Here is a 13,812-nt window from a genome sequence, read left to right as displayed (position 1 = left end):
GAGGATTCTGATTAAGTGAAAAAGAAATCACACACTAACGATGACTCGGAACTCTTTAATCACCAAACCCTACATACATCTAACATAGCATTCACTTCAATTCAATGACTTTTCCCACGTTTTTGTGTGTAATGACAACAGAAATGAACACAGGCCCAAATATATCAATAGGGCCGTGATGCCTTCCTGTACCTCCTTTAAGACACTGGTACTTCCAAATACCAGAAGGCTCATCTCTAGGACACTAAGAAGCTGGAGAATGTGTTGTGTGCAATTTTTTGGAGAAGCAACATTGAAGTAATACTTCCTGAAATCACTTCATATGCTTATTTTAAGGAAAACGAAGAAATTTTCATTTGGATATAGCACGTCACCGAATCTTGCCTAATACTTTATAGAAACCAGACTAACATAGGAATCAATCAAGCTTCTCCAGTCATGCGGCTGTGGGCTTTCAGGAGCGAGTCCAGACTAGAACCACAGCATATGGAAACAGAGTTGTGGACTCGATAGCCAGCGTCCTGCTAAAAAAAAGCAGCTGTAATACCAACATTTCTTCTCCTTCAGAATATTCAGAAAAGAAAAAAAAAAGATGTGATTTTTTTAGAGTGTTTCTAGATTCATTTTTTTAAACTCTCAGTTATATGTAATTGATTATATAATTCTATGGATATAATTATATGTTATATAAAAGATATATCCTGAGCCAGAGGAAATTGAGTCTATAAAAAAGAAAAATGTGCTCAGCAAAGAAAGAACAGATGAAGATAGTAATCTGAATTACAGGAGTATTTGTCTAAATACTAGGTTTTAGCCATCTCTACTTTGAAATGTTCCTAGGACATTTAGAAAAATAAGAGAAAGAAATACATTTTCGTGTTATTAAATATGTTCTTCGATAGAAGAATTCCAAGCAAACTTTTGAGAGGAAGAGGGCTGAGGGGTGACAGACAGAAGGCCCCTTGAGGGAGGAATCCACCTCTCGTTGCACAGATGGGCTCCGTGAGGCCCAGACGCCCACCAGACTATACAGAGCACTTCGCTGCCTGCCCTTGACCACAGCACAAGGTGCCAACTCCAGCTCCAAGTTCTCTATAGACCACTACCCCGCCTGCCCTCAAGCCTCAGGACTTTCAAATGGAACTTCAAAGCATGGTCATCTGAGCAATAATCACAAGGGCAAAGAACATTCTCTGCAAATAAAAGTACCGTTTGTATTAATGCGCCTAATCTAGAGTATCCATATCATCTTTTATATTTGCTATTGCCTTGTGCTATTATAGTGTCCTTGAGCTCCATTCAGTAAACTTCTAAGTTTTAAATGAATTTGGAATACATCTACATCTATATATACCAAAGGCCGATTAAAATTTAGAAGAAATTATGATATAGTTCAGTTCCTTGAAGGGACTAAAGCTTGCAGTTTCTGCAAAAAAGATGCATTTGAGAAATTTCATGAGAAAATCCTCATGAATTCAGTGAAATATGTTTAAAGGGAACCCGAGTCCTATTTAAACTCCCTTCTGATCAGAAGTTTCAGGTGTCTTGTAGGAAAGCACAAACCTGTCGCTACGGTTTGGGCTTCCTGGCCGATCAGTTCCCCCTCGATACGACCTCTCACCACAGAGATTTGTAGACTCTATCTTGCTAAGTGTTCCAACCACAAGCACCAAAGGCTTCAACAGTTCAAACAGGATATACATAGCGCCCGAAAAGGAACCATGAGGGAAAAGCAGAACAGCGGCCCTTTGTAACCACAAGCTGAAAGTGTGGGTACAGTCTGCAGAAATGTCCAGTTTGCTGGGCCCACAGCCCTGGGCTACAGGCTTCAGGAATGTCTCTCCAGGGGCATTAGCTGTAGCCTGTCTCTGAGCACTGGGTACGGACACACTGCGTACGCGAGCCGGATACACCTGCACCCAGCGTCTTCTCAGAGACAAATGGCCTGAATGCAAACACTTCACAGGAGAACAATGGGTCTCTGTACTAATGGAAGCCATTTCAAGTTTCTTGTTGATTCCCTAGAGTTCCAGGGTCTTTGTCCCTTCCCGATCATCTCACATCAAGTAGCCGACATAACGGAGGCACAGGTGAAAATAATTCCTTCTAATGTATACCTTTTCCTCATTACGGACATTGTCCTTCCTTGGAAAGTATTTAAGTGGGACGGAGAGTGCCTGAGAAGAGAGTAGGACGATCCCCCTGGCCCATCGCTGCGTTACTTACAAGGTAGCCTTTCGTGGTTGCGTGTCTTTACTTCCACTGCTCTTTGGATCAACTGAGTTCCCTGTCCGGGAGGTGCTCGGTAGGGAAGGACTGGGAGAAAAGGAGGTCGGGGTGCTACTGGCATTGCGAGTGCGGAATGAGTCATCTGAAAGGAATTCGACTACAGTCAGACATGCTGAATGTGAAAGATGAACTTAAGAGAAGGTTAATGATAGCTTTTACTTTTCAAACCCATTTTAAATAATAAACCCTAAACTGCACAAATCTAAAGTCTGACGTATGTATACACCCATGAAGCCATCACCACCACCAAGAGTGAACACACCCACCCCTCCCTCCTGCACCCTGGTGACCCCTCCCCCCCACTCCAGGCAATCTACCGCCAGTCACTAGAAATCAGTTCGCATTTTCTGGAATATTACGTGAATGGAATCACACGGTACATCTGTCTTCTTTCTCTCTGCATAATTGTTTTGAGATGCATCCTTGTTGTGTATATCAATACGTCATTCCCCTTTATTGCTGACTGATATGGCATTGTAGGGATATGTCAAAATTCGTTTCTACATTCTCCTGTTGGTAGACACTGGGATAGTTTCCAGTTTTTGACTGTTACAAAGAAGGCTGCTACGAGCAATTTTGTACAAGTCTGTCTATGAATATATGTTTTAATTTCTTGTAAATAAAAGCCTAAGAGGGAAATTGCTGGACCACATAGTAGGAATATATTTAACTTCATAAGAAACTGCCAAATTGTTGTCCAAAGTGATTGTACCATTTTGCACTTTCACGAGCAATGAATAAATGCTCTGGAGACTGGCTCTGTGTCTTTACACACACGGGACAGTGTTGATTCGTTAGCTCTAAAGATTTCTTTGATGTATCCTGAATGTAAATCCTTTGTCAGGTATACGTAATACGGTTATTTTCTTACAATCTGTGTCCGGCCTTTTATTTTTTCATGCTCTATTTCAAAGAGCAGTTTTAAATTTTGATAAAGTCCAGCATGTTAACTTTTTCTTTTATGGTTTAGAGAAAAATCTTTGTTTATTCCAAAATCACAAAGACATCCTTCTGTGATATATTCTTCATAAATGTCATGCTTCGGTTTATCGTGCATGTTGAGATAATTTTGTATGTAGTGTGAAATAAGGACTGAGGTTCAGTTTGGTCTGTTTGTTTGTTTGTTTTTTTAATAGCTATCCAAAGGACACAAACTTAGTGATTTGAGGGGCACGTGCACCTGAATGTTTATAGCAGCAATGTCCACAACAGCCAAAATATGGAAAGAGCCCAGATGTCCATCAACAGAAGAATGGATAAGGAAGATGTGGTATATAGAGATACAGATATAGATATAGATATAGAGATAGAGATAGAGATAGAGATAGAGATAGAGATAGAGATAGAGAATATTACTCAGCCATTAAAAAGAAGGAACTCTTGCCATTTGCAACGACATGTATGGAACTAGAGGGTATCATGCGATGTGAAATATGTCAGTTAGAGAAAGACAAATACCATATGATTTTACTCATATGTGGAATTTAACAAACAAAACAAATGAACATAAGAGAAGGGAAGGAAAAATAAAATAAGATGAAAATTGAGAGGGAGGCAAACCCTAAGAGATGCTGAAGTCCAGGAAACAAACTGAGAGTTGCTGAAGGGGAGTCTGGTAGGGAGAAGAGATCACGTGATGGCATTAAGGAGGGCACCGGATGTAACGAGCACTGGGCATTGTATGCAACTGAGGAATCACTAAATTCTACCTCTGAAACTAATTTAAAAAAAAAAAAAAGCGGATATCCAATTGTTCCAGAATCATATTTTGAAAATACTAACCAATTACTATTGATTCATGTTGGAGCCTTTGTGGAAATTCATGACAGTGTAGACACTGCATCTTGACTACTGGAGTTTTCTAGCAAGTGTTGAAATCAAGCAGTTCAAGCTCTCTAAATTTGGTTTTCTTTTGCAAAATGGTTTTGGCTATCCGCAGTTCTGTGCATTTCAATTTAGATTTTGGAATCAGCTTATACATTTCTACAGAAAGACTACTGGAATTTTGATGAGGATTCCATCTCTGGATCAATTTAAAAGGAACTGACATCATAACAATGTTAAGTTTTTCCATTCACGAACATAATATCTCTATTTATTTCTTCTTTAATTTCATTCAGCAATATTTTCAATTTTTTAGTGTATATAGAATACACATTTTGTTAAATTTATCCCTGAAGACTCAGTTTTTTAAGTTACTAAAAATGTTATTTTTAAAAATACTTTATTTTGTAAAATTTAGATTTATGGAAAAATTGAGAAGATAATTTCCAACCACCCTCTTAACTCAGTTTCCTCTCCTAACACTTCACTCTAGAATGCTACACTTATGACAGGGAATGAACCAGTAATGAGACATTATATTACTATTAACTAAAATCCATAGTGCATTCAGATTTCCTTAGGTTTTGCCTACTGTCTGCTTCTGTCTCAGGATCTCATTCAGCATACAACATTACCTTCACTTGTCAGCTCTCCTGAGCCTTTCCCTGTTTTTGGTGACCTTACCAGCTTTGAGAGGTACTGGCCAAATGTTTTCCAGGATGCCTCTCAATTAGAATTTAGCGGATGCTCCTCTTAGTATTAGACTAAGTTGTAGGTTTGAAGAATGATGACGGAGGTAAAGTGCCATTTTCATTACATCATACCAAGGGTTCAAACTATGATATATTTTATGACATTTAATGTATTTTATCCTAGTTTCATGACAGGTCACTAGAAATAGGATTGCTTGAGTCAAAGACTACTTCTTAAAACTAGGATTCTTGAAGAACTTTACCAAACTGGTTTCCAAAAGGGTTCCATGGAGTTTCACGCCCACTAACAACGGATACGCTGCAGTTTGTGTACCTGAATCCTTGCTGCCGACCTCTATCTCCCCCACACAGCCTGGGATGATGTCGGAATCCATGACAGGCAAAAGTTGCCCAACAGTTAACGATGGGTTCATGTTGAGTAAAAACTACTCAATTTGACCTTCCAAGTGATAACTCTGACCTTTCATTTCAGCTTTATTTACCCGGCTCTTTCACACTCAACTCCGTGCTCCAGCTGAACTGGCCTCCTGCTGCTTCCTCAAGACACTGACCGTCTTCTTTATAACCGGTGCTCTGAATAGGATACTGTTCCACACCCTTCTCTGCCCATCAGAAATCCCAGCATAACTTGGGCTTCATCCCAAATAACATAAACACCTTGGAGCCTGCTTTAAGTCCCAGAGTAAGTATAATCTCTTCTCTATGTGAATATCTCATACTTTTGTTAAGAGATGTTTTGCTCCCTTTTTCTCTTTGTAGATGTGTACTTGTGTGTGACTTTTTCCTCAGTCTGTACTTCATGAAGCACTATATAACAAACTAGAAGAGGTTCCAATCAACAATACTACCTCTCCCCCCAAATAATATTGAGCCCTTAAGACAGAATATTTTGTGAATATTTTAATATTGAACCTTATAAAATAAATGATTTAAGACTCTGGATGTCAAGTTTTAGGATCCGTAGATCACATACACACTCCTGACTCTCAAGATGACTTAAGAACTAGCAAAGTAAAAACTGAAGAAATCAGTGCACATCATTCAAACTTGTAAAAAAGAAAACACACTCTGAATCATTCTTAATAACTTAAGCAAAGAAATTCCTTGGCAAGAATTGTTACAAGTTCATGAATAAATGTGCTCCTTTGAAGTCATCTCTAAGAGGCCAGATTGGATCCATGCAAGTCTGAAGAACCACTTAGGGATAGCAATAATCATCGGCTCCACTGAGCTCCAAGCTGAGCTAATTCAAACTGACTTTCCATGTATATTTATAATTCTTAAAGACACTCTGTATTATAAAGTTCATCAACCCTGAATGTTCCCTTGGGTGTCTCCTAAAGAATTCACTGATTTGCTATGATAAAAATAATCAATAGTTTTATTATGTATAGTCCTCACTTCAAGAATTGTTGAGAACTTTAGTTCAAAAACTTCCTATTATCAAATGTGTTCAGGTTTCTTAAGCTATTCGTATTCTATCTTGTAGAACCACTTTGTGTACAGCATGTGAATGTCGATGCTTTAATATTAGAAAGGTCTTCCTGATCTGGCAAATGAAAACATACTGCTCACAGAACAGCCCGCGGGCACGTATCTACTCTTCATGAGAGTAAGAACACAGTAAGAGGTAAGAGGAAGACCGAATACTCAAAACATAACCTGAAAAGGAAATGTGACCAAACTTAGAAGAATTCCGGACCTTTAAGTAGATTTGCTGTTCTTTACACTAAAAACTGACCTTAGATCAATACTATTAATTTTTAGCCAATATTCTAAGGCAAAAACTTAAAAATAGACTTAGAGCCACTAGCAACTTTTAGCAATGTATTTTCCCTTATTCATAGTATAATTCTGTTTTCTATTATATAAGCCAGAGGTCAGCAAACTATTAGTCTGTGAACCAAGTCTTGCCTTGCCTGCTGCCTGCTTCTGTAAATAAAATGTTACTGGGGCAAAACCACACCTATTCATTCTGTACTATCTATGGCTTTTTGCTCAACAGCAGAGTTGAATAATTGTGACAGGAACCGACTTGACCAAAAAAACTGAAAATATTTACTATCTGGCCCTTTACAGGAAAAGCTTGCTGACCCCTGGTATAAACATTCAAATATATAATACTGTAAATGTTTGGTTGCGTATGATCCACATGAAGCCCTACTATTTTTAGCTTCCTTAAAAATTATGGCAAAAACTTTTCATCTGTACCCCAGGAGGCCCTTGGCCTATGGAAAAACCTACCCTATCATTGTCCTTTCTCTCTTTCAAAAGCACTGAATGCTGACTCTTGGCTGTGAAAACAATATGGCATAGTCAAGTATTTTTTCAGTTGATAGGGAAAAGTTTAATTATTTGGGCATTCGCTAAAGATGTAAGGTTAGGGAAAACTCTGTATCTAGAAATAAAGAAGTAGGTCATTTAAAGAAAGTAACATTTCACTACATGTAGCAATTTTTGGAAGAGCTCAGATTTCTACTTACCAGTCAGTGAAATCACAGAAGTCTTCCCTAACCCTGAGACAGAAGGCGTATATCCTGCTGTAGAACTTTTACTAGAAAAGAACGTGATTTAGTTTAAAATACAAGTATATGCTTCTTTCACTCCAGTCATTAGGCACTTGGTCTTTTCTAATCTTTTTCAATGCTTTCTGCTACTTCTGATGATGCACATTTGCTACTTAGAGTACTCATTTATTGTTTACATCCCATGCCTCCCAACAATTCCTTTGTCTTCAACTTAAAAGCATTTTCTTAAAGTTGTTCTCTTGATACTTAGCTAAGACAGAGAATATGGGTAAGTTTCACTGGAAATAACTTGTGTTCAGTTCTAATCTCTTTTGCCCATCTCACGATCACCCTATTAACTAGGAACTCCAGACAGGTCTACTGAGAATGTCCACAAACATAGCTGAAAATCTAGAGTAAGCTATCTTTAACAAAAGAAAAACATATTCTTCTCGTGCCATGTTATTTTTGTCAATAAATACTTTCTAAAAAAATAATTATGCTTTTTTTTTTTTAAGATCCCATTTGTTTATTTGACAGACAGAGATCACAGAGAAGCAGGCAGAGAGAGAGGAGGAAGCAGGCCTCCTGCTGAGCAGAGAGCCCGATATGGGGCTCGATCCCAGGACCTGGGATCATGACCCGAGCCGAAGGCAGAGGCTTTAACTCACTGAGCCACCCAGGTGCCCCATTGTCAATAAATACTTTTAAAGACAATTATGTTTACTTAAAATTAGTTTTGTTGATTGGTATGCAGCTATTATGTTATATATGTACAACACTTATAACAAATTGTGGTCACTGAGGTTATGCTGATTCTCTCCTAACCTTAACTGTTCATAATTCAGTCAGTGGGGCCAAAGGGGAAACCAGACATTCATCTGTTGTAAGAACTGTTGTGATCACTTTGCCATAGAAACATGCCAGTGGCTTCTCCATAGAAAGAAACAGTAGCCACAGCATGTGGCTGGATGTCCACATCCACCAAGGGAAGGGGACATGTCCATACCCACTTAGCGGTTGGGTGGCACATGAAATAGAGTACCACCTCCCTCATAAAACAGTACATGGATCCCGTGATGCCACCATATAGCACCACGGTGATAATTTTTCTAGGATGCCACAATATCCATTCTTTTTTTTTTTTTTTAAGATTTTATTTGTTTGTCAGAGAGAGAGAGAGCACAAGCAGGAGAGTGGCAGGCAGAGGCAGGGAGAGAAGCAGGCTCCCCGCTGAGCAAGGAGCCCAATGTGGGACTCAATCCCAGAACCCTGGATCATGTCCTGAGCTGAAGGCAGCTAACCAACTGAGCCACCCAGGCGTCCCCACAATATCTACTCTTACACAAATCAGTAGACTATAGTTTTTCTCATAGAGAATCTTACAGAAGAAAACTTCCAATTTACTGACCTATACAAAACCCCAAATTAATCCTGATTTTATACAATGTAAATATTTCACATAAATAAAGAAGTATAACTATAAAAATTGAGTAAAAACATGAAAAGCTGACAGATCATACCTAGGACACTTGTCTAAGTTGCCATACTTTGCATGAAAAGCTTGATTATTAAAAGACTGGCTTCGAATCAGTTTGGATTTCTTGACTTCTTTGCCTGGAATAATAAGCAGAAGGAAAATGCAGCTGTTCAGCGCATCTTCAGCTGCTCCAACCCCATCCCCTCGCCAACCCCCTACCGCACTTTCATTAGGCACAAATGTGTCCAGCTTCCTTTCCTTAGTCTGAGCTAACTGGAGTATCCCCTACCCCTACTGCCCATCAAGGACTCCCAAAATAATGAATGATAAGAGGTAAAAGGCATTTTAGAATTTCATCTCATGACGTGACTTTCCCTGTAATTAATTTTTAGAAAAGGGAGACAGGAGACATAAAAAGAAGTTGCTTCTTACTTGTTGATGGGGTGCTTGTTCCAGAAGGTCCAGGAACAGAAATAGGGATGTTCTTGGGCAGAGTTGTTGGTGTCTTAGTGTCTCTACCTAAAACAAACTCTGTTTTAAATTTTGTCATTTCCTCTGAGCTCCTAGTCTCCATAAACACAAAAGACAACACGGAGAACATGAGTCACTGTCCCTAGCTAAGCAGCATGCTCTTTCCCAAACGGTTCTTACTTTATATATCTACATATTTCAAACTTCGCTATCAGTGACCAATCTCACAATCTTATTGCTGTTATCAGACTTTAAGTTTTCCTTTGAAGAATCCGAAGGTCCACACTGACTCGTACAATTTATTCATGTATTCCTACGTCAGTACCAAACAAAGCAGCCAATTTTTAAAAACAACTTTTAGAAAATGAAAGGAAGAAAAGCAATTTCCCACATCAAATCCGAAAATCAGCATGAGCTTTCAGAGTGGCAGGATGCAACATTAACTGTATGCCTTAGCGGTGAAGACACAAGAAAACCACTTACGTTTCTTTTCAAAGGTTTTATCACTCATGGGCCTCCCATCATTCTGTTGTTTCTCTTTCTCTAATTGTTCCTATTATGAAAACAGTATGTTAGCATTAAAGGTAAGCACAAATCGATTCAGAAAACTCTTCTAATGAGAAATTATTCTAAGCTTTACAGATGCAAATACAGTTTGCAAAAATGCCTTGAGAAAGAATTATTTTCTCCAAATTACTGTCAAAAGAAGTCAAGGTTCTTTCAGAACCTTGTTCTTTTACTATCTACAGACTTATAGATAGTAAGACTCTCGGGCATCTGTCAGGCTAAAACAATGAGTGTAGTGTCATTGTTGTCATGAGCTTTTATATTCTAGAAGACATCTGCTAATTCTCAACAGCAAAATATTAGTCATATTTTAGTAACATTTTTCTTTGAAAGGACTGAGAGAAAAAGAAATGGCCTTTTGGATATTTTTAAATGTTTCATTGAAGTATAACATACATAAAGTACATAAATTATAAGTGCATAGCTCAATGAATTTTCCCAAAATGAACACACCTATAAAACCAGCTTCCAGATCCAGAAACAAAATGTTACCAGAAGTTAAAGGAGTCCTTTATCCCAACGAACAGAACAAGTAGGCAAGAAAATCAATAAATATACCAAGTTCTGGGCAAACTTAGCTTAACTGACACATATAAAACACTACCCTCAGGGTGCCTGCCTGGCTCAGTCAATAAAGCATACAACTCTTGATCACGAGTTCAAGCCCCACATTTGTTGCAGAGCTTACTTAAAATTTAAAAACAAAACAAACAAAAAAACACTACATGTGACACATATAAAGAAAAACAGGGAGAAAATAGACAACAGATTAAAAAAAAATTCCATTGGTCTGCATACAAAAAGAACCAAATGGAATCTCTAACACTGAAAATAAAACATGTAAAACTGAAAAACAAAATGTCATTAAGTGGACTCACAAGTAGTTTTATCTATTTTGTCTACTTTTCCCTCTATTATCTTGACCATGTTGTCTTAAAGTCCTTGTCTGCTAACTCTAATACCAGTATCATCTCCAGGTCTCTTTCTATCACCTGATTTTTGTCTTGGGTTTAGGTCATTGAGTCCTAAACATTTTTAGAGCCTGCTTATGCTCTATAACCTTTATCCTGAACTTCAATCTTTGTCTCAGAAGACTGCTAAAGCAATGTGATTGCTTTTCAAAAGATTTCCACTTAAGTGTTTAATCTCACAGTACAATTCTTCACAGAGAGATAGAACATATAAAGAAGAAATAAATGGGAATTTGAGAACCAAAAAATACACAGTGGGAATAAAAACAATGGATAAGCCCAGAGGCTGAAATGGGGAGGATAGGAAAGAGTCACTGACATTGAAGACAGATCAATAGAAATTATTCACTCTGAGTTAACAAAGTTTAAGGGGGAAAAAAAAAACCTCACAGACCTATGGGCAATATCAAAAGATTTTACATGTGTAATCGAAGACCCAGAAGTAGAAGAATGAACACATATTTATTTTTTAAATGATTTATTTATTTTAAAGAGAGAGCATGTGCACACATGCGTGTGCAAGTAGGGGGAGGGGCAAAGGGAGAGACTCTTCAAGCCGACTCCCCACTGCACCTGGAGCCGGATGCAGGCCTCAGTCTCACAACGCTAAAATTATGACTGAAATCAAGAGTTGGATGCTAAGTCAACTGAGCCACCCAAGCATCCTGAAGAGTGACACAAATTTAAATAAATAATGGCTCAAACCTTCCCAAATTTGGGAAATAATACACGTTTACAGATTCAGGAAGCTAAGCAAATCCAAAAACAGATAAATTTGAAGCCAATTATGCCTACACACATCAAAAGCTAAAAACAAAAACAAAAGAAAAAAATCTTCAAAGTAGCCAGAGTAAAGCAACATTACACACAGAACGATAATTCGAATGAAAGCTAATATTTTATCAGATGTTCTGGAGACCAGAACACAATTACAAAGTACAGTAAGAGAAAGGTTGTCAAACCAGAATTCTCTGAAAATATCCTTCAGGGATAAAGGCAGATAATACTGTATTTCAGATTAGGGAAAAACTAAGAAAATATGTCAGAAAATACTATACCCCAAGAACAACTAAAGACAGTTCTCCAGGCTGAAGGGGGAAAAAAGAAAACAGAGGGAAGTTTGGATCCTAAGCAATGAATAAGAGTATTAGAAATGGTAAAAATAAGAAACACAGAAGTTCACTCTCTTAAATTCTTCAAAGGTACATATCTCACAACTCAGAGCAAAGTTTTGAATCAGTTGTCATGAGACGATTGGTGGGGTTTTCAATGCAGATATAATTCACATAAAACTTTTAACATAAAGAAAGGGTAGAAAAGGGACGCCTGGGTGGCTCAGTTGGTTAAGCGGCTGCCTTCGGCTCAGGTCATGATCCCAGCGTTCTGGGATCGAGTCCCACATCAGGCTCCTTGCTCGGCAGGGAGCCTGCTTCTCCCTCTGCCTCTAGCCTGCCACTCTGTCTGCCTGTGCTTGCGCTCTGTATCTCTCTCTCTAACAAATAAATAAAATCTTTAAAAAAAAAAAAAAAGAAAGGGTAGAAAAGATCTGCGTCATTTTTAAATGAAGTGATACAACATTAATAATAGGTAGACTTTGAAAGGTTAAGTATATTGTAACCTCTAGAGAAACCACTAAGAACAATTCTGGAACAGAGAGAGAAAGAAAAAAAGGGAAGAGAGAAAGAACACCAGCCACTAAGATAAGAATGAAACAGGGGTTTTATCACCATGGATCTGATATACATTAGAAGGATATAAGAGTATAAACTTTATAGTAACAAATTTGACAGCTTAGATAACATAGAGAATTTTGGGTAGGAAGCAACTTAACAAATTTATAAAAGAAGAAATAGAAAATCTTAACAGTTTTATATCTATTAAAAAGTAGTTGAATCAATTATCAAAATCCATTCTAAAATGGGCACTTTGGACCTTGACTGTTTCACTAGTGAATTCTATCAAACGCTCAAGGAAAAAATAAGACCAATATTATACAAACTCCATCAGAAAATAGAGGGAGTGGTAATATTACACATTTCATTTTATAAGGCCAGAGTAACTCTAATACCAAATTTTAAAGACTCCAAAAATGACAAAAAAGGAAATTATAGACCAATTTCACTATGAATATAGATGAATATTAAAAATTAGCCAAGAATCCAGCAAAAGAGAAAAGGATAAAATATCATCACCAGCTAAAGTTTATCCCTAAAATATAAGATTTAAGTATTGAAAAAAATCAACGTAATTCAATGTTTTAACAGGATGAAGTAGAAAAAATAAATATGCAGAAAGAGCATTTGACGAAATTCAATAATCATTCATAATAATCATTTCAGCAGACTAGGAATAGGAGGGAATTCTCACAATTTGATAAAGGGCACCCACATAAAACTTCTTTGTAGTAACATATTTAATGGTGAAAAATTGAGCCCTTTCCCCTTATAATCAGTAAAATGACAAGATTTTTATTTATTTATTTATTTGACACAGAGAGAGAGAAAGCACAAGTAGGCAGAGAGGCAGGCAGAGAGAGAGGGGGAGGCAGGCTCTCTGCTGAGCAGAGAGTTCGATGGGGGGCTCAATCCCAAGCCCTAGGATCATGACCTGAGCTGAAGGCGAGGCTTAAGACACTGAGCCACCCAGGAGCCCCTGGAAGTTTTTTATTATACTGGAAGTCCTAGATCTTGCAACTAGACATAAGAAATAAAAGGCATAAACACTGAATAGGAAGAAATAATCTTGCTATACTTAAAGAGGATGTAATGGCTCACATAGAAAGTCTTATTAAATCTAAGAACTCTAGAACAAATACAAGACTAAGATACAAAAATCAACAGTAATTGACAGCAGCAACAAAATTCTAGAAAGTGAAATTAAAAATTATAATTCATTTATAATAATTCCAAAAACATAATATACCTAGAAATAAATATAACAAAATACTTCCTAAATTCTATATTTAACACTACCAAAAATATGTAGAAAAA

The 13,812-nt window shown here is 37.5% G+C and overlaps 1 protein-coding gene across 3 annotated transcripts in view; it reads right to left on the bottom strand.

The window, feature by feature from the left end:
• The window catches only part of PPP4R4 (protein phosphatase 4 regulatory subunit 4), a 103,655-nt gene that overhangs the window by 1,270 nt on the left and 88,573 nt on the right, over positions 1-13,812 (bottom strand). For all 3 annotated transcript variants that reach the window (XM_032345143.1, XM_032345146.1, XM_032345147.1), the window contains 5 exons: positions 9,768-9,837; positions 9,246-9,332; positions 8,857-8,950; positions 7,310-7,380; positions 2,227-2,371 (listed from right to left, as the gene is read on the bottom strand). In XM_032345143.1, coding sequence (XP_032201034.1) covers positions 2,227-2,371; positions 7,310-7,380; positions 8,857-8,950; positions 9,246-9,332; positions 9,768-9,837 — 467 coding nt within the window. The remainder of the gene's footprint in view (positions 1-2,226; positions 2,372-7,309; positions 7,381-8,856; positions 8,951-9,245; positions 9,333-9,767; positions 9,838-13,812) is intronic.

The sequence above is a fragment of the Mustela erminea genome, chromosome 5, assembly GCF_009829155.1.
Source record: "Mustela erminea isolate mMusErm1 chromosome 5, mMusErm1.Pri, whole genome shotgun sequence".
In the NCBI taxonomy this organism is placed as follows: domain Eukaryota; kingdom Metazoa; phylum Chordata; class Mammalia; order Carnivora; family Mustelidae; genus Mustela; species Mustela erminea.
The sequence above is the reverse complement of the archived record's forward strand: the minus strand, read 5'-3'. Positions and strand labels throughout refer to the sequence as shown.